This window comes from Salvia miltiorrhiza, chromosome 4 (assembly GCF_028751815.1).
Source record: "Salvia miltiorrhiza cultivar Shanhuang (shh) chromosome 4, IMPLAD_Smil_shh, whole genome shotgun sequence".
Taxonomy (NCBI): domain Eukaryota; kingdom Viridiplantae; phylum Streptophyta; class Magnoliopsida; order Lamiales; family Lamiaceae; genus Salvia; species Salvia miltiorrhiza.
In genome coordinates this window covers 22767291-22793096 of record NC_080390.1, presented here as the reverse complement: position 1 = coordinate 22793096, position 25806 = coordinate 22767291, and the positions used below count along the sequence as shown (strand labels likewise).

Below are 25806 nucleotides of genomic sequence, written 5' to 3'. Positions count from 1 at the left end.
TATAAATTCTTTAAAATAAATTTAGCCAAACACTCTATCAATCGATTTCCCTTTTTCCTTTTGTTGATTCTTTTTCCTTTCCCCTAGTTAAACTAAACTGCCCTTAGTCGAGTTTATTATGTTGGTCACGCAACAAAATGAAGGAGAATTTGAGGTTCTTAATTGCAAGTTTGTGTTTTCAAAATGAGTGAGCCAAGCCTAGCAACACAAATTTATCGTGATCATACAAACATTAGACAATTAAAGAAGTTGGAAATTTCTTAGGTCCCAAAAACAATGATTAATGAAAGGTCTCTACATTGCAATGTTTGTTTATACAACAATGTGGAAGGTTTACAAGCCCAGGGCTCCAAGGGGTGTCTTCCCTTGGCCAGCCTCAAAGTAGAAGATGAGCATAGCCACCATGGCCAGCCTCGCATGCTTGATCTCCGCAAGCTTCAATCTGTCGAGCTTCTCCTCGTCGGGAATGTACACTCCGTTCTTGAGCTCCCCGGCGACCCCCAGAGGGTCGAAGAATTTCCCGCCGGGGTAGCCCTGCTCCCCGGTGGCGTTGGCGAAGTTCTCCGCCGTCCTCGACCACGGTGTCGCCCACTCCACCGACTGCGACTCCGGGTTGAAGAAGTCCACCCATCTCTTGCTCTCCACCCACCCCATCAGGAGGAGCTGCGTCCCCAGCAGGGTCCCGAACGAGAACGGCGCCACCGCCCCGGGGGCCGCCCCGGCCTCGAACCACGGGATGCCGCTCCACGCCTGCCCCACGAAGATGCCGACGACTGCCGCCATCGCCCACCGCCCGTGGATTAGCTCCGCCTCCCTGTACCATTTCAGGAACGCCGGGTCCTTCCCGAGCCCGAGCGGGTCGAACCCGTAGTCGCCGGGGAGCCTGCATTACGTGAAAAAGGAGGCGTTTACTTTGAATGATTCATACAACGTTAGCATTGAATATTTTGAAATTAATCGAGTAAAAGGGACTTACGAGCCATCGAGCCACTCGGGGTCGATGAAGTTGCCACCGCCCCTGACGCCGGGGAGCCAAGACTTCTTTGGGGCGGCGGCCGCCACGATGAGCCTCTTGGGGGCGGCGGCGCCACCGGCCCTGGCGGCAAGGGGGGCGGACAAAAGAGCCTGACTCTTCTTGCCACCGGTCAAGAAGGCAGATCCCAAGCCATTTACCAATGCAGCAGAAGTGGAAGCCATCTCTTCTCCCCTCTTTCAATTATTGTGTATAGATAGATTGCTAAGAATCTGGATTTTGCCAAAATCTAAGGGGAAAATAGCTATGAGATGGCACTTAAAAGGCAAATGCTGCATGATATATCTTATGAAGGAAATCGAAAGATGAGTCGTGTGGGGTGCCACGTAGGATTGGTGATATGCAAGGGATAGATTTCTTACCAATCAGATTAACAAATCCATCCTTATACCTTAGATGGTCCCCCCCCCTCCACGTGGACCACCAGCTTTTCACTACTTTATATTCTTTATTATCATTTTTTTTCTTCATGTTCTGTTCAATTCCTGGATTTTTATTCCTTTTATGATTAATTATGTTTACCGCATGAATTTTAGGCTAATTTCCATTTATAGCTTCAATTTTATTCTATTTTTTATATATTTTAAATTAAACAAAATTATTTAATTATAACCATAATCATATTGAAATCATGACAATACCGAAATTACATTTAAAACGATAATTAATCATAACGAAATCTAATATATTTTTCACTAAACGAGATTTTCAATGGCAGGTGCCCCATGCGAACCACCAATGTAGTTGGAATCACACCTGAATGTTAGGTGTAATGACTCCAACTTTTGAACATGTCGATGGTATGATGATGATGGGCTACCTACCATTGAAAATCCCTTTAATTTATTCTATGATTTGATTTTGTGGTGATTGATCTTCATATTTGAGATGTAAATTCAGCAAATAACAACTACTGCTACAATTTAGGCACAGTTGTAGCGATAATTAAAGAATTTCTCAAAGCTAAGGATATACAAAAAATAAATCAAAGTTGAGCTTAAACTGAAGTTCACTGAAAGTTTAAAATATAAATTATAGAGTAAATTACATGAATATAAATTATTGAACTTTCAAAAACCTCCTCATCTTGCACACTAACTTTAAAATCTATATTAAAATTACTCAACTATTAGTTTTTTCTGATTTTGCATATTCGCCAGATTTCGGTGTGGTGACATGGCTAAATATGCACACGTGATATAAATATAATCGGGTGGAAAATAATAACGACGTTTTATTTTATAATTGGATTGAAATAACTTCATTTTATACTGATAGATAATTGAAAGCCCTACAATGCTTTTTATCCTTATTTTGTATCCTCTCAATTGAAAGAGGTTCCATCGATTCCTCTGATTCCTTGTTGTCGTTTTCTCTCATCTCGTTTTTTCTCGTGAGCTTCAATCATCTGTCTTCCTACAACTTAATGAAGTGATTCTTTATTTATGCCCTAATTTAATTAGATGTTAATTTAAAACATAAATGATGTCGCTTTAATATGCCCAAACCAATGTCATTTTAGTAATCGACGAATCTGGACAAGTAGGATTTCATATGGCTGTTTTAACACAAATTTTGGCCTAAAAAATGCGAGTAAGCAAAATCAGAAAAAACTAATAGTTGATGGCGTGAGCCCGTTGTTGTAGACTCCGCGCAAATAATTTATAATTCCTATGCCCACAGGTAGGTTCCGCTAGCGGTAAGTACATGGTTGAATCCACGAAGAGTTGGTGTATTCTTATTTCTTGTCACAATGTCACTATCAATCACATGGTGTTGTGCTCTGGTCAGAGTGGTGAGCACGCATTGGTGAGAACGCTGGGAATAAAGTACTGAAACAAAGCAAAAGAAAAATAAAAAATAAAAGCAACTTGGTTTGGACATAGTCTCATCAAGTATGGGCAAAGTCATTGTTCATACATTCAAGGATATTCGTTGTGCCCTTGTGTCATTGCTTTAGGGGCCTTTGATAAGTGAGTCGTGCCCCCATTGTCACGGTGTCACATGCACAAGCTCACTCAGCCCTCATTCGCACCCTTTTTATTGGGTGAGGTTTCTTCCTTCCTCCATCTGTCCTGGTAGATTCCTGACACGCACCCGTCGTGCGGTACGATCAAAATACCTGTGTATGCCCAAGACGGACGATACACGCTCCTACGTCTCGCAACCAGAAACAAGTTTTAGTAGCAAGTATAGGGTCGAATCTCACAGGGAGTGAGGAAACACTTTGTTCTCCAATGACAAACTGAGGTGTCACAAGTCTCAATCTGTATACTCTACACAAGAAACTAAACAAAGATCAATAATAACAAGGAGGTGAGGTTTTACGGTTAGGTCACAATTGTTGTCAACATTTGTTTCGGTCATAGGCATACTGATGATCCGTCCATGATCCACATAAACTCAAGGCGTGGCCCAAAGACATTGGGGCGTTTCAAGAGGTTATACTTCACACTTATGATGGTTGAATCCGTTGTGATCACTTGATCCGAAGGTCACACATTCCCCGGTCACAAGGCAGTGCTTCACTCCTCCTTAGGTAGTAGTCATACCCGTTACTCACCAAGTATGACCCTCACCAACCTTCTCTCCCGAGGTCCCCAACTCTGCACTTTGAGTGACACATGCCTTCTGGACACAACCATTTTCGGCTTGTCAGCCGACCAGTCATAGACATGCTACAACGCATAAGTTACCTTCCTCGTTTGATAACCATGGCTTTATGCCTCGTCACAGTTGATGGGTAGTCTCTAGAGAAGCCCAAGACTGAGGAAGGACAGTGTATCCCATCAATCCTTTCCTCACCTTCCGGATCTACAACGCCTTTTGTTGACGCTGCTCAGCTACTCGTTCGTGGGTTTACCGGTTGTCACGTCCTGGTATACCCTGGCCTTCGCTTGACACGGACATCGTTTTACCGAACAGAGATCACCCGTTAGGCCCCTATTGTCCATGGCTTGGCACAGATTCGTCTGGAACCACAAGACTCAACCGAAAGAACAAATGCCTCACGAATGTTTACATATTGACAACAATCATTTCCACCCCTTAAACCTCACCAAAAGAACTACTCACACATAGCAGTAAACATAAATGCAAAATGAATTAAACACAACATATAACAAAAGGGAAATACTTGAATTAATGAAAGAGTACCTAAGGCCACGAGCCTTAATCTTGTTCCTTGCGTGAAGTTGAAAATGAAAGTAATAAAATATTGAAAATATAAATTGTTTGGATGCCACAACTCGGCAGAATTCAAAAGTAATAAAACTAAGCAAAGTTCCAATGGGCCAAGAGCTCTCCACGCTGCACATCTCAATCCTTTTATATTGCCATCTGGTGGAGGGCTAACCCTAATTGCGGATGTCTTCAAATCTTCAGCACGATATTCTTTCCTTTTCTGGCTCCATTGTGAATGATTTGATTGAAGATTCGGCTGATTCTTTCCTTCCGCAGCAGATTAGGTTAACTCATCCGCCTTCTGGATCCTTCTACATCCTTCTTCCTTCTTTCCACGATCATCATTCTCATCCTTAGAATTTACTGCACAATCTGGCAACTGTTGGGTTCTCCTTCTGGTAGTGATCAGACGGATTGCTTCTTTCGGTTTGATCCATACCAAGTGGGTTGCTTCGGGTTCCCATACCCCAAGTTAAACTTGAGAGGTATTGCGCCTAGGCTCCATGCTGGTAAACATGACATTGCAATCTGGGCTGGTAATGCCCATTTCGACCACATTTCCTCCGTTTCCGCTCTACTGGACTGTTTCCCCATTACGACCTGGTTTCCTCCCGAAAGGACCTGAACTGACACAAACAAAGGAGAAAAATAGGGCCAAATGGCCCAAAAGTCGAAGACGCATCACACCTACATACTTAAACCACCGGTTCAGATTAACGCTAGGCACAACAGTTAACCGTTGAATCGCTGGTTAACCGTCAATTTATAGTATAAATTAAATCTATAATTTTAAACTCATACTTGTACTTTGTAGTTATGTAACTATAGAAATAATATAACATCTAAACATTATATTTTATTTTTAGTTTATTTATTAAATTTTGTAATTTGAAGATTGTAAATTGTACTCCCTCCATTCTAATTCAATAGGTCATGTTCCCTTATTTGGACGTCCCATTACAATAAGCCACTTCTTAAAATGGAAAATCAATAGATAATAAATATCATCACATAACTCATACATCAGATGTCATTATGCTCCACACATAACTATCTCTTCCACTTTTTGACAAATATATCCTCACAAAAAAGTTATTTTCTCTCTTCTACTTTAATAGTATAAACTATTTAACTCTTAATATCCGTGCCCAAGCCCTGTGGTCTATTGAATTGGTATGGAGAAAATACATGTTTACTTTGAATTTAATAATAATACAAATTTTATTATAGTTGAGTGTTATAACTTTATTTTATTATAGTTTTCTACAATTAAATTAAATGTAATTACCAACGAAAAATATTAATAACACTCAAACTTAAACTAAATAAAATTTTTTTGTTGATTTGGGCTCGAAAACCGACGATTCGAATTCAATCATGAACCACCGGTTTTGGGCCCGGCCTGAAACCTTTTCCACACTTATGTGGGCTGTTTACGATTCACCCTATCTATAAACCGGGAATCACCGATTCAGGCCTAACACCAGTGGTTTCCTGTGATGAACACCACTACATATAGACTTTGTTGATTCTCTCTATCTTAAATTTAGTGTCTCATTTGTTTTCGATTGTGAAGTGAATATTTTTAATTATCTTTAAAGTTTTTCTTCTATTCTCTCTGTCTCGACTTTTAGTATTCATTTGAGAGTGACATAAGTTTTAATAAAGTGGTTGAGTGTTGTGAGTGGAATAAGAGTCTCACCTTTTATGTGAGTGTTAAATAATTAAAGTAGAGCAAATGTCTCACCTACTTTACTAAAAATAGAAATGAATACCAAAATGTGAGACGGTCAAAAAATGAAAGATGAATACTAAAAGTTGGGATGTAGTCAAAATGGTTATATTTAATTTTACAATTATTAATTAAGATTCATCAAATGGTTATATTTAATTTTTATTTTTAGTTAAAAATGATTGTTTGGATCAATTTATTCTAAAATTAGGGTATATTTTTAATTTTCTGTAATAAATATTAATTAAAATTCATCTTATAATAATAAATAAATTTATACTTATAATATATATTATAAAATTAATAATAAAACACAAAAAAATGAGACATGGAATTGGATCATAACTTTTCATTATCCATCATATTTTTCAGACAAGTTACACACAGACACAGATGCTGGTCCCGATACACATCAGAACCATCACAATTGTCCAAACTTCTTGAAAGATTTTTTCTTTTGATAAAATATAGTCCTTATTATTTCGGTGGCGTTGGTTGGTTTGGCTGATAGCAAATGAAACCATCTTAATTTTTTGTACAAACATTAGTAACATAACGTAAAATGAAAGTTACCAATCAGTCCAATAAAAAATGAACAAAAACAGTTGCCGATTAATGTATGATCAACAAAGGTAAAAGTATATCTAAAGAAAAAGGTAAAGTATATATTAATTGACATTCCCGCGTAACTACCACTTCGTATTTTTTTTTTGTTGGGTAAGAATATTTAGGAGGAAATTAATTAATTAAATTATTAAATAGCTGATGTCTAAAGTTAAAAAAGAATTAGCCCTAAATTTTTTTTATCATAGTGTTCCCTCCTCAGTTTCATTTAACATGACTATTTTTTATATTTTGGATTGTTTCATTATAAATGGTCATCTTCAAAAATGAAAACTCCTTTATCAGACAAAAAGTTGTAGATTTTAACATTCTATATCACTTTAATCCTTTAATAATTCTTTTTTTAATAATCATGCCCAAAAATAATTGATCATGCTTAGTGGAATCGAGAAAAGGTGAAAAGTAAATATTAAACTTAAAATTTTCCTAATATAAAATAGAACACTTGAAATGCAACAATCTTAAAATAAAAGTAAGATACTTGAAACAAGGCGAATGAAGTAGAAAACTACTTTAACATGGAGTAAAAAATTTAAGAAAATAAACGTCCAATACATAGAGAAGAAAATATCGTAGTTTCAATCAATGTTATATAAATTTAAGCCAAAAAAGTACTAGTAGTTACAAAATTTCCATTAATAATTAAATTTAAATAAAATAAGTGAAGATCGGTGAAGTCTAATTTACATAGAAAATCTCAAGTTTTTTCAATATTCCCTCTTGGCTGCTTGTTTTGTCCTCCACAAATGGAGGTTGAGAGTTGAGTTTCCCACCAATTTTTATCCACTTTCTAACTCAACACAGTCACAAATGCATCAAAATTAAAATTCATGTAGTCTTAGATTGAGTGTGAGCAGAGCCTAGCAGTAATGGCTGATCTCTTGTGCAGTTTCTTGCCTTTGTTTTTGCCTCCAAAACGATATTCCTCTTCTGCGCTTCACTCCCTCAATTCAAGGCGTCCACTTCATCTTCCGCTGCTCTTCAAGCATTCTCCATTTGCGGCTTCTGCTTCTCCTTCCGACGTTGTTGTTATTTCAACTCACGGTTTGCCCATCGCATTTTCCCTTTCCTTATCGACTCTTCTTTGCTTTGCGCTTTTCCTTTTTTTTATTTAATTTCTTCTGCGATCGCTTCATTTTTGGCATTTCCACTTCTGGCAGTGGCGGTTTAGCTTTATTTAGTTTAACAATGGAACTTGATAACATTTTTTGCACCTCTAGAAAAGTTTGACATGAAGAAATGCTTTCTTTGGAATAGTATTAATCATGTTTCCGTCATCAATTTTTACCGGTTTCTGAAATTGTCCTCAATTAACGTTTTCTATTAAAAAAACACTCAACTTTTGGAAAAGTTTGATTTATTTTCCGTTTTACAGAATTTGAAAATGGAATGATAGTCAACTCGCCGGATTATTAGGTGAATTTTCTGAACTCGAACAACTGCAGGCTGTATTCTGCCTTCTCTCTATCAACTCATTTTCGTTTTCATTTTTATTGGTGAAAGGGTCTCGTTTATTAGGAGAGATGTAAAAAAATCCACCTTAGAATCCGGTGAGGTGTTGCTGGATTCTATAAAGCGGGACATAAATCAAATTTTTCCAAAAGTTGGGGTTTTTGAATAGAAAACATTAGTTGAGGACATTTTCTGAAAAATGCTGAAAGTTAGGGGCATAAAACATGATTAACCCCTTATATTGTTGTGGTTGTTATTTTGCTTATGATTATTTTGGCAGAGCATTCCGATGGTAGCTTCTTGTTCCGGTTTGGGGACCCAAGTGAGGTTGTGAAAAATGTGGAAATGGAAGAAGCCAAGATTGTAAAGGAGGAGATAGAAGGGGAAGAAGAATCAAATGGATCTAGTATGGTGGAGGTTCTGGAAGGTCAAGATGAAAGCAAGGCGACTGCCTCTGGCTTGATTGAGGACAGTGATCACGCTGATTCAATAGTTAGTAGTAGCAATACCCTCATTACTGTTGAAGGAGAGAGTGAATTTTCTGAGAAGTACAAGGATGAAGAGTTCAAGGATTTAAGTCCGGATTTAGACGTAGAACGGATTGGTATAGATGAAGAGTACAAGGATTTAAGTCCAGTGGAAGCTTCTATACCTGATGAGAGCTTAGTTGAGGTGTTTGATGAGGAATCATTAGAGGAAACTTCTAAGGTTACTTGTATGAGTAAAGAAACGGAAATTACTTCTTTTCATGGTGTGGAGGAATGTCTGAACCAAGAGGTTGTGGATTCCCCAGCAGATGCATCCATACTTGATCAGACTTTAGAGGTGTTGGATAATGTTACTACAGTAGGCTTACTGGAGAAGGAAAGTGATAACATCAGCTCTGCTAATGTTGATGCCCACGAGACTGGAAAGGTGGAGGAAGGTCTAGATGGAGATTATGATGATTCTCCTTTGGATGCCTCTGCACTTGATAGAAGCTCCGAAGTTGGGGATAAAATTTCTGCAGTGGTATTGTTGGAAAAGGAAACCGATGGCAGTAATGCGACTTCTGATATTGAAATAGAGCTAACTGAAAATGTGGAGGAGGGTATGCATGAAGTGTATGAGGATTCTCCAGTTGACATTACCTCTGTTGTTGATAACACTATAGCAGCGTTATCAGAACAGCAAAGTGCTGACGTTGCATCTGCTCTTGTTATTGACACAGAATGCGCTTCCAATGTGGAACAAGGTCTTGATAAGGTTCTTGACAAACCAAGATCAGTGGAGAAGAGGCCTGAGGTGGAGAATCGTATTACTGCACAAGAACTTTCAGAAATGGAAACTACTGATGTTACCTCTTCGCCTGATAGTGACATAGTAGATACTGGCAATGTAGAACACGGTCTAGATGAGGTTCTTGAGGAACCAAGCTTAGTGGAGAAGAGGCATGAGGTGGAGAATTGTATTACTGCACAAGAACTTTCGGAAAATGAACCTGCTGAAATTACCTCTTCCCCTGATATTGACGTAGAATACACTGAGAATGTGGAAAGAGGTCTAGATGAGGTTCTTGAGGAACCAAGTTTAGTGATGCCTGAGGTGTTGAATTGTGTTACAGTTCAAGATCTTTCGGAGAAGGAAACTGCTGAAGCAACCACGTTGGTTTCTTTGAAGAACAACCCAGTGGTCTCTATGCTTGACACTGATGCTGTTCAGGGTGGACTGGAAACTGCTGTTACACCAAATACGGTTCATATTTCTGAATTTCAGGACTCGGAAACCGCGTTCCATGAGGAAACCGTTGGTGATGATGGTAGAGAAGGTTTTGATAATAATTTGGTGTCTCCATCCTCTCAACCTGAATCAGCTATGAGTTTGTACAAAGAGACTGAGGCACTGAATTTACAAGTAGAGGTGCAAGATTTAGGTACTGAAGAGAGTAGTGAAACCGACGTGAATAACATCAAGGCCATTGAGATGCAAAATGTACTAAGCAATGGCAACGAATCCCTTACAATGGAACCAGCTATCACTTTGTCCACAGGCTCCGAGGAGCAGGCTTCTGGATCTGGAAGTGGGATGCCGAACAAGACTGTTGGATGTGTAAGTGAAACAGATATCGTCCAGTTATTGACAGTGTCTCCTCAGTTGGAAGCTGACTCAATGCTTGAAGAGGAAACTGGTACTGAAACTGTGGAAGAACTGAAGGAAGATGATGAATCTAAGAACCAAACAGTGGTAAGTTGGATTAGTAATCCATAAGCACAAGTCATAAAACAAATTCCAAATTCATATTTGCTTAATACGCTTGACAATGCACATATAAACTAAGTTCAGTTACAATGAAGCATTAATTTAGCAACAAACCATGATAAGTAATGTTATTGCGATCTCTTGAAATGCATAAAGTTTCTGTTGTCAGAGATGGAACATGAACTTAACTCATCCTTCTTCTTTGCTAATAAATCCCACAGTTTTAGATTATTTGCATCACATGCACATTTCTTGCTTTCTGGTCACAGCCTAGGTATTGCTTATAATTTATCAACTATTTTATCTCATTTGCTGCATCTATAATGTGATCCTGGATACCTTTGTGGTAAACATTTCAATGAAGTCTGTTTCAGTATATTCATACTAGAAATGCCAATGAAGTACGACCAGTATAGTGTTCCTAGCTCAATGGGAAACCTTTTAGTTTTCAAACGACGTCAGAAGTTGTTTTAGTAACAAATCTGTCTGATTTGGGAATCCTTGCTGTTGCTTACTTGCATGTGTATTGGGAGCTCAATGATTCGAAATCCACGGTTATGTGAAAATATTCGAATGTGTGGACTAGAAATATTTAGATTTAAATTCATTTGTCGAAAAAAGGCGCTAGTTCTTACCAATATATATATTCTCTTTTGGAACCAGACATATAGTTCATGTAATTAACATTATCTTGTTTGACTACTAAATGGTTAGCTTGTTATCTATTCATAACTGCACCAAAAATATGGCAAAACCTACCTCTTTTTTCTAATTTATATCCACTTTAGAGTAAGCTATCTATGCTTCACCGCCAGCACAAGCTATGTGAGTGCTCCGGATCAAGGTTCTTAGTTTTGGACCTAAGACACCTTCAGTAATAAAGATCAACTTGTGAAATGTTCCCATCTCTGGCTATGCACTAAGTTAACTCATTAGTCGTCTTTGGCCCCTGCGGTCTTCACCATTGCATGCCAAACTACAAAAAAGAAAAAAAGAAAAAGAAAAAAAAAGAAGAACAGGCTAGCATAAGTTGTTTATCCAGTGTCTACTGATTAGATGACTTAGAATAGATGGTGTGATCACTGCCTAAAACCAATCTCAAGTTATTTATCATCACATTGATCACTTCATTGCTTGTGTCCTTTTAACTTATAATGCTCATAATATGCACAATATCGGTGGGATTCAGTATTGGATAAAGGAGAGACTTTTCCTTCTCGTTAATTTCCAATAAGAATCTGAGTTTGCAAATATATGCATCTTGCCAACATGCTTCAAGACTTAGATTTGGAATCTGAAAAGACTGAATGATGACAATTTGCAGGGTGGTGACCTTGCAGAAGCATCAGAAGACGAAGTGACAGATCCTGAATCTACTGAATCTACTATAACAAGGTTCATTACTGATACTAACTACTTTTTTGCCTACATTACTAAATTAGTACAGTACAAGATAAATGTTAAATCTGTTTTCTTCCTTTGATTGAGTGACAGAGATAATTAGACTCATCTCTTTTTAATTATATTGATATTGATGTTAATTTAGTAAAACATTTGCTTATGGTTTTCTATAGACTATATAAGGATGTATTTTTCCTTGAGTTATAGGTTGCAGTTTTCCTCTTGTAATTTCTGGCTCACAATCTCTGAGTTTTGATCATTAATCACTTGTTATGCCGTCTGCTATCTCGTTTGTTGTATCATACTACTTTTGGAGAAGAACGGCATGGCCGCATGGGATGCTTGTAATTTAAGAATATCGATCAAAATGTGATATGTTATGCTTCTCGTCATGGTGACATCTTGCAACATATGAACAATCTAATGCAATGTTGTTAACAGCCAGGAAGTATTAATGACAGACTTCGTTCTATCTTCAGGAGCTGCTCTATTGCCACATCCTTCTAAGGTATCTCATAATTTTTGTTTAGTATGTTCTCTTTAGTAGCCATATGCATACCGACAATCTTGGCGAGGCTAAAAAAAGAGTTCCTTGTAACTCTGGTCTGGAATTTCATCGTTACTTCATCTCCCTCAAAACTGTGATAACGTTAAGGGCCATGGTACCAATCTTGAACTTTTGTCCCACAAATGAAAAGCTCCGTAGTTAGATCAATGAGCTTACTTTAGGTTCTAGCAATTGCTAGTGTATGCCATTTTTATTTTTGTGTTTGTTTCAACATTTGGGTCTTCATTTTTGAAATGTTTTTTGTTACAAAAGATTGCTTTACCTAAATGCTAGAGTAGCAGCTGATAAAGATTATAATGAACCTGCCTGATGTTGAATTCTATCCTAACACTTATAGAAGCCCTTATGCATGCATTTCGTTTTATCTTCAGAGTTTTAATTTTTTACCATATAACGAAAATCAAAAGGAACAATCTTTTGCAGTATCCTAACCAGTTCAGTGCCCAGTCAACTTATTGAAATATTTTAATTTGTTATTTTAAATGCACTTAGTATCGTATCTATGAGCCTCACAAAATATGGGTGAGTAATATGCAAAAATAATAAATTCCAGGTCTTGACAGGTGGAGAGGATGCGTATTTTATTGCTGATGAGACATGGCTTGGTGTAGCCGATGGTGTTAGTATGTGGTCGTTGGAAGGTTGTGTATCGTCGTAGCTTTCATCTGTAGTTCTTCTTTGCCTCTTCTTTCTACAATTAACTAGTCTTATTTCATATTTCATGTGTGCGAGTGGGAATACGTTCAGCTTCCTTACATGCTGAAAGATATTATTATGTAACTTTTAGGGACCGTTCCTGGACTCTATGCTCACGAGCTCATAAAAAATTGTGAAAAACTCATCTCTGAGTGCAGCGGCGATTCAATAGACCACCCCATCCAATTGCTTAATCTCAGTGTTGCTCAAACACACTCTCCTGGCTCCTCCACAGTTTCGATTGCTCGATTTGATGGTCAGGTATTGGTGCATGCACAGTTATGATGCATCTCAGTTGACTGCTCATCTACTGCAAAACTAAGACTGTGGGTGGCAGGCTCTTCACGTGGCTAATGTTGGGGACTCGGGATTCATCATTCTACGCCATGGTGCTATTTACAAGAGGTCTTCCCCTATGCACCATGTGTTTTCATTTCCAGTCCAAATTGAAAGAGGCGACGACCCCTCTTCTCTTGCACAGGTATCACCTACGCCGTCTCGACTGTTTGAAAAACTGCAAACAAAAACACTTGTTGGTAAATTTGTAAGTTAAGTATCTTAATATGTTTACCCTATCCTCTTTTTATGGCTTCAGTTGTACAGAGTTGATCTAGAGGAGGAGGATATAATTGTTATTGCTACTGACGGGCTCCTCGACAACTTGTACGATCAAGAAATATCATTGATAGCCACGAAGTTGCTTGCAAACGATAAAACTCCAAAGGTACAACTTTTGCAGATTTTGATGGATTAAATATGGGTTAATAGTCTTTATCCTATTTGAAAGACAAAAACAAAAATATACGCACTATAAAAAAATGTATAAAATGTACCCATTTTGGGGTTGAAAGGACTAAAATATCCTTAAGACAAAAAGAAAATACCAAACAAATCTAATTTTAGCCCCTTGTAGCTGAAAACTTTCAACTTTTAACTCCCTCAGAGCTATATTTCTGGCTCCGCCACTGAGTCATATTTGAATCAGAAGTAGTAGGGTTAATGCTCTATATCGCAATGATCCAAGAATTTGCACTACATTATCTTTTTTTTTTTCATTATTTGATCTTTTTTTTAGGAAATAGCGGAGGTGCTGGCGAAGAAGGCACAAGAGGTAGGTAGCTATGCATCTGCAAGAAGTCCATTTGCCGATGATGCTCAGGCAGCCGGATTTCCGGGATACTCCGGTGGAAAGCTAGATGATGTGGCTGTTATTGTATCCGTCGTCCAAAGGCGATAGCGGTCACAGCTCTTCCCTATGCTTTGTCAATATGGTGAGCATTCACAATTTTCAACTGTCTCAACTGCTTGTTGAAAATGCACTTCAGTTTTTCTTGCATATATGTTACAAATTTCTTCCGTTATTAATGGACATGTTTGTTTTGCAACAATGATTGAATTCGTTTAGTAGAATAGTATCTCGATTAGCTAGAGCTAAGTCCAACTTTCGAACTCTCATATATGCCTTCCATGTGATCAAGACAGCAAACAGATATCTAAGAAAGAGGATTTCTATTGAAGCAGAAGGAATAAAGCGATTCTGATCAAATTCTCAAAACAAAAAAGAAAAAGAGTCAATATACGAGAATAGCCACTTTTTTTTAGTAAAATTAAAATTTATCCACTCAAATAAATTTTTTAAAAAATACCAACTTTTGTGTTAAATGACTAAATTATCCTTAAGATTAAAATAAAAAAAAATACTTATATATACAACATTAAAAACAGATCTCCTCTCTCTCTCTCTCCTCTCTTTTTCACGGCACTCTCTCTATCTCTCTCTCGCTCTCTTTTTCTCATGGCAGGTTGTCCCTCCGCCGTCGCCTTGGACCGGCGCCGCCCCGTCCTTCACCCACGACGCCGCCTCAGTGCCGCCCTGCCCCGAGTCTGCATCGCCGCCTCGCTCTGGCTCCGATCTAAAATCAATTTCCATACAGCCAGAAGAGCCACGAATTTGAATCATCGCATTGCAATTGAATCATTTTATGATGAATTTTATATGCAAGGCTAATTTATGGTGGATTTGTGGTTGGTGAGTAGGTTAGATATCAATAGAGTTTTGGTGGAATTTATTTGGTGAATTTGGGGAGTGGCAGAAGCTAAAAATTAAAAATAAAAAATGGTTAATTTGGTGAGGGATTGAAAATTAATTAATGTTCTTGAATTCACAATTAGATCTATGAATTCACAACTTAATGTTGTTAAATTCACAACTAAGTCAATGAATTCACAATTGAATTATGAATTCACAATTGAATTATCAGCGTTGGTTGTGGATTCACAACTAGAAATAGTGTTGGTTGTGAATTCAAGTTTTATTGGTTGTGAATTGACAACTAGGTGAATTCACAACCAACACTATTTATAGTTGTGAATTCAAACATTAAATTTTGAATTCACAACCAATACTTGTTATTCAGTTGTGATTCGAGTTTTAAAGCTTGAATTCATAACCAAAATAAATTCTGGTTGTGAATTCGTGAGTATTTGTATAATTTTTATATGCAAGGGTAAAGTGGTAAATGTGGGTATTTAAAAAAAAGTATCTTAGTGGGTATTTTTTAATTTTACTATTTCAAAGTGGTTATTTTCAAAATCCACTCATAGAAAAAAGCGATTTCTGATGAAAACGTGGACAACTACTTCGCCACCAGTTTCTTCAGTGCCGAATGAAATCCTCTCCATCATTCATGTCTTAATAATAATTTTGCTATTTTTTAAAAAAATGTACAAATGAAAAAAATATTATTATATAATGATCCTTAATAAACATTCACTTTAAAAATTGTCCACCCTAATTTAGGAATAATCTATTTATTCCATTTTTAATTGGAAGAAATACAAATTAGATTAATTAACCTAGTTAATAATTATAAAAATAAATTAAATTACAACATTCTCCTTCTGTCTATGAAAGAACTTTCTATGAAAGAATGACACGAGTATTAAGAAAAAATATTGTTGAATGTATTGAGAGTGGAGAAAAGATTGTTGAGTGTATTAAAAATTGTGAAAATGTATTTTAATTAGTATTGAAAGTGGTAAAAAGCTTAAAAGTAAGGGTAAATGAGATATTTATAAGTGACGGGGTATAATTCAAAAATAGGTAAATACTTTTTTTATGGACGTCCTAAAAAGGAAAAGTATGAAGTTTTTTCATGGACGAAGATAATATTAAAATTGATAAAGAAAAGTGGTAGTAGGACATTGGGTGAGACATGGATCAGGATATTAAGTGGTGGATAATAATAATTAATTATTACTCCATTTGTTCACAAAACATTTTCTTAATTTTCATTTATGTTCATCCACAAAACATCTTCCTAATTTATTTTTAGAAATAACTCTTCTAACTATCATATTTACAATTTCCACATAATTGGCACTAATGGACCCATCATTTTTTAAAATAATATCATTAATTATCATCATTTTTACTAATTTGTGGGACTCCTCCACTCACCAAATACGCTAATTGTTTTTTTATAATATGTATTCACTTTCATTAAGAAGATGTTTGTGGATGGAGAGAATATTCTTTTCTCTTTTTTCTTTTTAATTATTGGAATTTCACGCTCGCTACTCTAGGTACATACCAAGTAAATCCACATCTATACTATATTAAAAAGGGAGTTCTTAATTTCAAATCAATTTCAAAATTGAGTAGCAAATTTTTAATTATAATAAAATTAAAGGTTTATTTATAAGCTATACATTTTTTTTCTTTTTCTTTAATTTTTTTTTTCTATTTTATTCTTTTCTAAAATTGAGAAATTCGACTAATTATAAAATATTTGATATGCATACCAAATTAAAGATCATGACAAGAGCTTTAATTTGATATATGTTATATAAATATTAGATTTAAAATATAAAACTTATATTTATTTAAAGATAAAAACTTAAGAAAATTCTTCAATTATCTTTTAACTTATATCATTTTCTTTTTTCACAATATCAATTTTTATTAATGTAAAATGTTCTTTATTTTTTATATTAGACTAAAATATTTATCTTAAATTAAAGCATTTTTTAATTATATTTAGAATTTTTTATATAATAATCAAATTAATATCAATTTTATATATAATGAAATATAAAAATATTTTTCGTGCGTTGCATGAGTGTTCCCTTTAAGAAACACACAAAAAATCCAATGCGATTAGTGGTTAATTAGGATCTTAATTAATTTAAATAAATCCGGCAAATGTATCGTGTATCCTTAAGCAAAAAGAATTGTAAAATCTTGTAAACTCTCTTTCTCTTCTCTCCCATTCAGTTAAAAACTTCGCCTGCACTCATCGACGTCAACAATGGCGACAGAAATTCTTAAAATTGCAGACGACGATGACGACGTCTCCATCCTCTACTCCACGCCGCCTCCCTTCAAGAGCGGCGCCACCAAATCGGACGCCATCTCCGTCGATGACTATCGCACGCGCAACGCCAAAATCATAATCGACCTATCTCAATTGGACGACGTCGTCGAAATCCCCGCCTCCTCCTACACCAAGCGGAGGCGCTTCTACAAGGGCGAGTCTTCCAACTCGAAGCGCGACGACGCCGTTCTCCGCCTCTCCTTCACCTGCGAAACCTGCGCCGACGAGAAACCCGTGAGCGACTCCTTCCGCGTGTCATCGGCTGCGATCACTTCTACTGCACGCGGTGCGTGTCGAATTACGTGGCGGCGAGGCTGCAGGATAACATCAGCGCCGTGGGCTGCGCCGGCTTCCTGGAGCGGTGCGCTGATTTTGGGGGCGGAGAAGTTTTACTGTCCGTACAAGGAGTGCTGATCGACGATGGGAGTCAGAAGGCGGATGATGAGAGGAGCAATGAGGATATACTGCTTCTCAATCTTGCCAAGGATCCCCAGTTGCCGAATCTATGTCTCCAATATTGGTTGCAGCAAAATGCGCTGCAGGTTTCTTCGCCTCTTTCTTTCTTCCTTTTATTTTTTTCACAGTATTCTTTTATGGATGAATAAATTTTGAAATTGAGACCTTTGGCGCTTCTTTCATTTTTCGCCAGAGGCAAGCTCCTGCCAAATCTATTTTCTTTAATTACATGAAGTATGTATTTTGTATTTTCTCCCTAATTTTTACACTTCATTATGTAATCTTGTGGGTCCAAACTCGTCATGTTTGATAACTTTGAAATTTAATTGGCGTAAGTGAAAGCAAAAGCTCATATAAGTCCGGTCTAGTCTACCAGTCTATGAATTTTTAAATCCTAGTCTTGCTCGTTGATAGGTTTAAAGTCTTGAATTCTATTGCTATATATTTCAGGAAAATGGAGAACTTTGTGGAAGATAATGGCACTAGAATGTTGATGGTTTTTGTTGTCATGGTTTATTGTTAGGTGTGGATGTACTTTTTGTTACAAGTTATGTAGGATAATTTGTAATCAGGATATTTAGCGTGGATAATGATAGATTATTAATACTGAGTTGGTGTTTGCTATCATGGCTAAATACAAAATATCCTGGTTTAAGTTAATCCTAGGGGGAGGTGATATTATTAATCCTAAGAAATCTGGATTAATAATACTGGGTCGTGGGATTAAATCGGGTCATCCGCATTATTACTAAATAATACCAAACACTAGACTGATCTGTACTAAATTAGCTAATACAGTGTATTAGCCAATATCAAACACGCCCTAAGAGAAGAGTCCATCCTACATGAAATGTAATATATGAGCGATGTTCATATCGTTGCACGTGTAAAGGTATTTTGGAGAGAGTTTTGCTTTTATTTTAATGTGGTAAATTTGCTTCCCACTGTCAAACTTATCAATTTATTTGTTTTATTGAAAATAATAAATATTTTCAGTTAATTTATTTAACTATTTTTCTTATAAATAACAAATTGTTTATTTTTTTTGAATTGTTCACCAGAATTGAAAATAATAAAATTAACAATGTAATGTATAGCTCTCTTTATAGTTTTCGATATTTAATGTTTTGTAACTGTAATTAAATCTCTATATTAATCTAATTATTTTTAGGGCTTGGTATTGTTTTTTGGGTTTTCAATTTTTAGGATTTGGTACAATTTTTATGGTTTGCTATATTTGTTTTCACAGTAAAATATAATTTTTTTAAAGAGCACAGTAAAATATAACTCATGTCAGCATGATTTGAAGTTTTTGTTAAAGATTAAGAAGCAGAAACATAAATACCATAATTAATACTTAACGAACATTGATTGCATGACAAAATGGAAGCCTCCAAACATAAGATTTAATTATAAATGTACACCGTTGAAAAAAAAAAGAAGGCCTCACAACAGATATATCAAAAACCAAAAAAGAAAACCATTTCTAGACATCCATCAGGAACCGAGTATCGAACCCCAAGCCACCGACTCAATGGCACTTCCATCCAACACCTCCTTCATCGCCTCGTAGTGCTCAAACCTATCCAACCTAAATCTTGTTTTCTGCATTGTCTCCTACAAATGTTTCTATGGTTATGACCAATATACTTTAATAATAACAGTAACAAACTGAGTTTTGTAATGAAGTGTTTACCCTATTGTAGTTGTAGTTTCCTTGGATATGAACGAGATTGGACTCGACGTTGTAGGTGATCTGGGTTTGGGAAATAAAGGAGACGAACCTATTGTACATCCTGATGAAATGCCTTATTTTCCCCAGAATTTCGCCGTGAGTCCTGCGAAACCGTGTAAGAGTGAATGTAGCCAAGCACGATTCTATTTCCTTAGGGTCCGACATATCTTTGTCTACGGCGTTGGTTCTATAATGAAACATTTTGATCAACTCGCGGATATCTGTATTGGTCCATGAACCGAGGTATTGCAAAGCCATTTTTTTGGTGGTGACTGGTGAGAGGGGGAAGTTGAAAGGGGAAGTAAATGATGGATTTGTATGTGAAACAATAAGTAGCACATATTTATAGGAGTTAGGGTTCATGTTTTTAATGCTCGCGTGTCTCCCGATAAGAACTGACTTGCATTGAAGATGATATAGTGTTATTGAAGGGTGTAGAAATGTGGACAGAACAACGACGTGAATGTAGGAACTGAGGCAAGAGTTAGACTCTTTCTCCGTAAGACAAAATTGCCCCGCACAGTACACACAGTTCGATGGCAAATGTCCCCAAGATACAACGGTTTGAATGAGTACGAGACCTTGTACTAGGAACTCGAACTTCCAGCGAACTACAGAATACTCGGGACTTGAGTATGAACTAGAAGAGAATGAGTAAAATTAATTATCTGAATAATTTTGGTGTGTCTAATCTCATTCTGCAGGGATGTATTTATAGGAGAAGGAAGGGTGCGATGAAGAGGTGTCTGCCAGGAGGTGGCTGTTCGAACCAACCAATGGTCCGAACCATCGCACTGGTTCGGTCAAAGGGGTGCGAGCCAACCACCCCCACCTCACCAGTCTGATCCAACCGCTGCCACGTCAGCAACCTCATCCACCCAGATTCCTTATCCACCACGCGGTGCCACGTCACCGAGCCACATGTTCCACGTCACTGCCACGTCACACGAGCCACCGTTTAGTTTGTCAAAACTAAAGGCTCCTCGCGACGAGCGAAGTGCAAAGTGCGCCTACAAAGCGCCCATTGCGACAAGTGCGACGTGCACGTGCTCGGCCTCGGCTTCGGAAGGTGCTTCGCACCTTCCTCGTAGGAATTTGAGTTTTAGCCTTAAAAGGCTAAGTCAAAACCCACTTGGGTGCACCATATGGTCCACCATAAAGAAGCACACTTGATTGTTCCTTTATGGTGAAGAGCACTTTATAAATAGCTTTCAACTTCCTTATTTTTCCAATGTGGGATGACACTCCACATTTCCATTTTCAATGGCTATCTTTTGGCATTTAATTACTCATTCAATTCTTAATAGATTTGAACAAGTAAATATACCAAATTAATCTACTCAAAATGTAGATTCCAAATATGCTATTTAATCCCATTAATTACAAAGTAATTATGGACTAATTAAGCCATTTATTCCAACATATAGTAGGTAGATGAGAGTTGACCCGACCCAAACGTGTGTCAGTGGCAGAGCTGACGTTTGTTCTTCATTCTTCTAATGACATTAATTCAATGCAATCGACTCACTCATTCAACGTTATCTTTAATGAAACGATCTTTTTCATAGTTTGACCATATGTCAGAATTGTTTTTGAAGCTATTAGGTACTCCTCCCCTGGTATGGTCAAACGATCTTTTCCAGAGTTTGACCATACGTCAGAACTGTTTTTGAAGCTATTAGCTACTCCCCCTTGGTATGGTCAAACGATATTTTCCAGAGTTTGACCATATGCCAGAACTATTTTTGAAGCTATTAGCTACTCCCCCCTGGTATGGTCAAACGATCTTTTCAGAGTTTGACCATATGTCTGAACTATTTTTGAAGCTATTAGCTACTCCCGCCTGGTATGATCAAACGATATTTTCCAGAGTTTTGACCATATATCAGACAATTTTCTCTTATGTCCTGTAGCGTATTTAATTTAGCTGTCAGGATGGCAGCTTTTCTGATTTTCTAGGCGACTATCCTTCTTGGGTTTGATAAAAAAACTCTTCGTCTCCATAGGAAACTCGAACCGTTGGATTATTTTCTCTCTCATCCGCAGGTAATCTAAAAAACTCTTCGTCTCCATAGGAAACTCGAACCGTTGGATTATTTTCTCTCTCATCCGCAGGTAATCTATACCGTTCAAATTCCCATATCATAATTGCTCCGGGATTTAAAATTTTTGTATTATCATACCGCCTTTTCATTTTTCTGTCTTCATCTTCTTTCAAGGTCGTCACTGTTGTTGGTCCATCGTCAGTCGCCTGCAATTCTTTTGGGGTGCTTCCTCTTTGTGCATTTTTACCCAATTTTCTGATTTATGTATTATCTTGAACCCTCGATTTCCCTCTTTTCTTTTATTTGAAATTTACTGCTCTGGGTGTAACTGGTTAGGCATTAAAGTTTTTAAGTTATGGCGTCCTCAATTGTTCCTGATTCCGTAATGACTATCGAACAAATACGAAATTTAGAGGCCGAATTAAGGAATCCTCCCAATCTTCGTTTCCATCCTCCGGGTAGACCGAGGGATTTCTTCGGCGATCTTTCGAAAACTACCATCATACTTTGGAAAAGCCAAGTAGATGCGGGTCTCCGTTTTCCTCCGCCGGTCTTCATAAAGAATATTAGTAATTATTTTGGGCAGCCCTTCTTCTTATGACTTGTCCATTATAAACAGGTTAAATCTTAGTCGGGAAAATAAAGATTTCATGCACAGATTTCTTCACGTCTTAAGCTCGATCCGCAAGTTCCCACAGACGGCGCCAGTTGATGTGTTCGATAATTTCAGCCTTTAATTATGAGGAGAGTGATTCACCTGTAGTGTGGTGATGAATCGAGAGAAAAGACGAGAACAGCTAAAGCGAGTAAGGAGAATATTGTATTAGAGTTTTAATAGCATGTGTTTACAATGACCGGCGCATCCTCTATTTATAGAAGCCTAAGACAAGGGTAAACTAGTAATTACATGACTGATAGTGACCCTGGCGGTTAGAGGGAATCTTTTGAGGTCGTTATCGATCGGTGGTGCTTCCGATCTTTCCCAGTGCTGCACCTCTATACCAGCTCTGAAGTTCCCCTCCTGACTATGCCGGCTCTGCTCAAGTTTCAGCATTGCCCCTTCTTACTTCATTCCAGCCCTGACGCACGTAGTGTTTAAATCCTCTCAAGATGGCCCTGATGCTCTTGCCCTTCGTATTTTTCTCCCAGAAACCCTATTCAAGCTCCTTTCTTCATAGTCATTCCCAACGCTGACGACTTTAGTACTGTCACCTTTGCTTTACGCACACTTTACTCCTCATCAGGGAGTGACACCGATTTTAAGAAATGTTAGTTGAAAATTATTGTGAGTGGAAAATGGTTCCCACTTTAAAAAGTGTCATGAGAGTAATGAATTAATTAAGGAAAAGTAGTGGTGGGCCATGATGAGTTTTTGTGAATAAGTATGAAAATGAGGGATAAAAGATAAGAGGGTAATGTAATAAAATGGAAATGTTCATGTTTTTATGTGACACCCCAAAATGAAAAAATGTTCATATTTTTGTGAGACGGAGGGAATATTTAATTAAAAGGTGGTCTTGGGTATAACCGGGTGTACCGTATAATCGGGTTGAATTCTCACTTAGACTCTGATCTGCACTCTAATCCAAATTCGTATTTTGATATGAATTGTATAAATAATAGTAATTTTTTAAGTACAGATCAACTCGATTATACGGTACACCCTTAGACCCAAGTTTTTGTGTTTAATTAATACTCCCTCCGTCCCGCGAATCTTGAGTCAATTTCTTTTCGGCACATGAATTTAGAAAATACTCGTATTTAGTGTGTTAAGTGTAATAGGGGAAAAAGTGAATAAATGTTTTTTTTTGCCATATAAAAAAATGACTCAAGATTCGTGGGACAGTCGAAAAAGAAAAGTGACTTAAGATTCGTGGGATGAATGAAGTAGGGTGTAAACAAACCAAGTCGCTCGCGAACTATTCGGAGCTCGGCTCGAAAAAAGCTCGTTCAAGTTCGTTTAGAGAAGCTCGATAAATAAACAAACCAAACTTGAACTTAGTACTATTCGGCTCGTTAGCTCGTGAACATGTTCGTCAAGTGATTCAGCTTGAAAAATATAAATTATTAGTATACACAACTTATATTTATCCACTAAAATTAATAATAATTGTATTAAATCTCTAATTAATTTTATTTGTCATAAGAAAATAATTAATATATTTATTATTTTAAATAAATAATTTATTTTTAAAATAAAATAATCAATATTTTGAATATAAATATAAATTTAGAAAGTTCGTATAGGCTCGATTAGGCTCGTGAGCCGCTCGCGAGCCTCAAAGTATTCGGTAAGTAAAGTTCAGGATTCGATTCGATACTAAACAAACCAAACTTGAGCACACCATTATTCGGTTCAGCTCGGTTCGATTACACCCCTAGACGTGACACTAAAGACACGCATATGTAAATAAACAGCACGCTCAATTTGTTTCTCTCAATATAAAAAATAACATGCTTAATTTGGATTAACTTTCGATTGCAAAAGTTACCAAAAATGAACTTCGATTCCAAAAATCAACTTCGATTCGGAGTAAAATTTGGTAGCTTTTGCTGGATTAGACTTCAGTTAGTTTCTTGTTAAAATATGGTAATTAAATTTTATAAATCCTCTCTCTCTCTCGATATGGTAATTAACTTAGAAACTCTGTGTATCAAAACTATTTAAATAGGTCTGCATCACGCAATATCGCAAAAATCCTTTATAATTCCTCCGCAACCAATTCCCGATCAACTGCGATCAAAAACCCCAAATCTCAAAAAAAGAAAAGAAAAAAAAAAGACGATCAATCAATGGCGGCGGAAATCGAGATCCGCGAAGTCTGGGCGAGCAACGTGGTTGCGGAAATCAGCCTAATCCATAAATTCCTGCAACAATTCCCCATCATATCCATGGACACCGAGTTCCCGGGCACCGTGTTCAAGCCGAGCCCCCTCTTCAAGAAGCTCCCCGCCGGCGACGCCGCCTACGCCGCGATGAAGCGCAACGTCGACGCTCTCCACCTCATCCAGCTCGGCCTCACCCTCCACGACGCCGCCGGCAATCTCCCGGAGCTCGGGGGCCGCCGCTGCGCCTGGGAGTTCAACTTCGCCGACTTCGACTCCAACACCGACCCCCACAACCCAGAGTCCCTCTCCCTCCTCGCGCGCCAGGGCGTCGATTTCGCCCGCAACCGCCTCGAGGGGGTCGACTCGCGTAGCTTCGCCCTGCTCTTCAAGATCTCAGGCCTCGGCCTCCGCCGCAGGCGGCTCACGTGGGTGACGTTTCACGGCGCCTACGACCTCGGCTTCATGGTGAAGATCCTGACGGGGCGGCGGCTCCCCGGCACGCTGGATGACTTCTTGGCGCTGCTGCGCGTGCATCTGGGGCCCAGCATGTACGACGTGAAGCCGGTGGCGCGGGCCTTGGAGCTGCACGGCGGGCTCGAGAGGATCGCGAGGAGCCTCAAGGTGGAGCGGGCGGCGGGGCGGAGCCACCAGGCCGGCTCGGATAGCTTGCTCACCATGCAGGTTTTCGTCGAGTTAATTAAGAGATTTGGGGAAGAGAATATTTTGGAGGAATTTAATTATGTTTTCTTTGGCTTGACAGAAGCTTCTAGATCATGACTTTTGAAGGTTTAATTAGTTTCGTGAATTGATCAAGATTTTCATTCTTTTTTTTTTTTTCTGGGTTTTGTTAGTCCCTATTTTGTCTATAATTAGGTTTAATTATCCTGCATTTTAAAATTCTTTTGTAATTCTAGTCGTGATTCCAATCATTGGACTTTCAGTTTTCTTGGTGAAAAAGTGGGATCTGTTTGTAGTTTGATATTCAATGACCAAGAGGTGAATTTTTTTCTTTTAATCATGTTGGATGATGGTTTTGGATATACTATATTTTTTCTCTCTCGACATATGTTTAAACTCTACAACTCCCTTCCGTCTCACTAGTATTTCTTTTAGGCCCCTTCGTTTCTTTAAAGTGTCTCATTTTTCTTAACACATAAATTTAAGTTAATATATATGTCAACTGGATATAAAATTAATTATTTATAATAATTTTGAAAAGAGAAAGTAATATTTTTTGGTACTTAGGTCAAATCAAGTACTAATAGAGAAGATATTTTTGTGAAGTACTGAATAACTTATAGTTATATCAAGGGTGTTTGTTTTGTGTTGGATATCTAAAAAAATGAGACATTTAAAATTGAATGGCGCTCAAATTAAAAAGTGAGATTAATGAATAAACAAGCCTGATAAAGATAAGGTTCGTATAATATATTATATC

General features: G+C 37.5%; 5 protein-coding genes across 6 annotated transcripts; 3 read left to right on the top strand and 2 right to left on the bottom strand.

The window, feature by feature from the left end:
• Positions 1–256: 256 nt before the first annotated feature.
• LOC131019439 (chlorophyll a-b binding protein CP24 10A, chloroplastic) lies at positions 257–1393 on the bottom strand. Its single transcript, XM_057947986.1, has 2 exons — positions 977–1393; positions 257–883 (listed from the first exon to the last, which is right to left on the bottom strand). Exons 1-2 carry the CDS (start codon positions 1195–1197, stop codon positions 334–336), a joined length of 771 nt encoding a protein of 256 aa, XP_057803969.1. The 5' UTR covers positions 1198–1393; the 3' UTR covers positions 257–333.
• A 5864-nt stretch (positions 1394–7257) lies between these two features.
• LOC131019438 (probable protein phosphatase 2C 62) lies at positions 7258–14948 on the top strand. 2 transcript variants are annotated; one of them, XM_057947984.1, is made up of 10 exons: positions 7258–7616; positions 8305–10247; positions 11587–11657; positions 12105–12171; positions 12785–12872; positions 13019–13188; positions 13265–13408; positions 13523–13651; positions 14003–14198; positions 14730–14948. In XM_057947984.1, exons 1-9 carry the CDS (start codon positions 7442–7444, stop codon positions 14162–14164), a joined length of 2949 nt encoding a protein of 982 aa, XP_057803967.1. In that variant the 5' UTR covers positions 7258–7441; the 3' UTR covers positions 14165–14198; positions 14730–14948. The 2 variants fall into 2 exon arrangements, with proteins under 2 accessions (XP_057803967.1, XP_057803968.1); XM_057947985.1 differs by lacking the exons at positions 13265–13408; positions 13523–13651; positions 14003–14198; positions 14730–14948 and having other exon boundaries at positions 7266–7616; positions 12785–12898; positions 13019–13158.
• Positions 14949–17237: 2289 nt separating this feature from the next.
• LOC131023164 (uncharacterized) lies at positions 17238–17717 on the top strand. Its single transcript, XM_057952709.1, has one exon. It carries the CDS (start codon positions 17238–17240, stop codon positions 17715–17717), a length of 480 nt encoding a protein of 159 aa, XP_057808692.1.
• Positions 17718–19109: 1392 nt separating this feature from the next.
• LOC131019437 (uncharacterized) lies at positions 19110–19738 on the bottom strand. Its single transcript, XM_057947983.1, has 2 exons — positions 19456–19738; positions 19110–19376 (listed from the first exon to the last, which is right to left on the bottom strand). The coding sequence occupies exons 1-2, from the start codon at positions 19693–19695 to the stop codon at positions 19257–19259; spliced, it is 360 nt and encodes a 119-aa protein (XP_057803966.1). The 5' UTR covers positions 19696–19738; the 3' UTR covers positions 19110–19256.
• A 4427-nt stretch (positions 19739–24165) lies between these two features.
• On the top strand, positions 24166–25386 carry LOC131019436 (probable CCR4-associated factor 1 homolog 11). Its single transcript, XM_057947982.1, has one exon. It carries the CDS (start codon positions 24333–24335, stop codon positions 25143–25145), a length of 813 nt encoding a protein of 270 aa, XP_057803965.1. The 5' UTR covers positions 24166–24332; the 3' UTR covers positions 25146–25386.
• The last annotated feature ends 420 nt before the right edge of the window (positions 25387–25806 follow it).

Coding starts and splice junctions, on each gene's coding strand:
- LOC131019439 (XM_057947986.1), bottom strand. CDS start 1,197: ATGGCTTCCACTTCTGCTGCATTGGTAAATGGCTTGGGATCTGCCTTC. Junction 884..976: donor CCCGAGTGGCTCGATGGCTC/GTAAGTCCCTTT, acceptor CACGTAATGCAG/GCTCCCCGGCGACTACGGGT.
- LOC131019438 (XM_057947984.1), top strand. CDS start 7,442: ATGGCTGATCTCTTGTGCAGTTTCTTGCCTTTGTTTTTGCCTCCAAAA. Junction 7,617..8,304: donor TGTTGTTATTTCAACTCACG/GTTTGCCCATCG, acceptor TTATTTTGGCAG/AGCATTCCGATGGTAGCTTC. Junction 13,409..13,522: donor ACCCCTCTTCTCTTGCACAG/GTATCACCTACG, acceptor TTATGGCTTCAG/TTGTACAGAGTTGATCTAGA.
- LOC131023164 (XM_057952709.1), top strand. CDS start 17,238: ATGGCGACAGAAATTCTTAAAATTGCAGACGACGATGACGACGTCTCC.
- LOC131019437 (XM_057947983.1), bottom strand. CDS start 19,695: ATGTTTCATTATAGAACCAACGCCGTAGACAAAGATATGTCGGACCCT. Junction 19,377..19,455: donor GAAACTACAACTACAATAGG/GTAAACACTTCA, acceptor AAACATTTGTAG/GAGACAATGCAGAAAACAAG.
- LOC131019436 (XM_057947982.1), top strand. CDS start 24,333: ATGGCGGCGGAAATCGAGATCCGCGAAGTCTGGGCGAGCAACGTGGTT.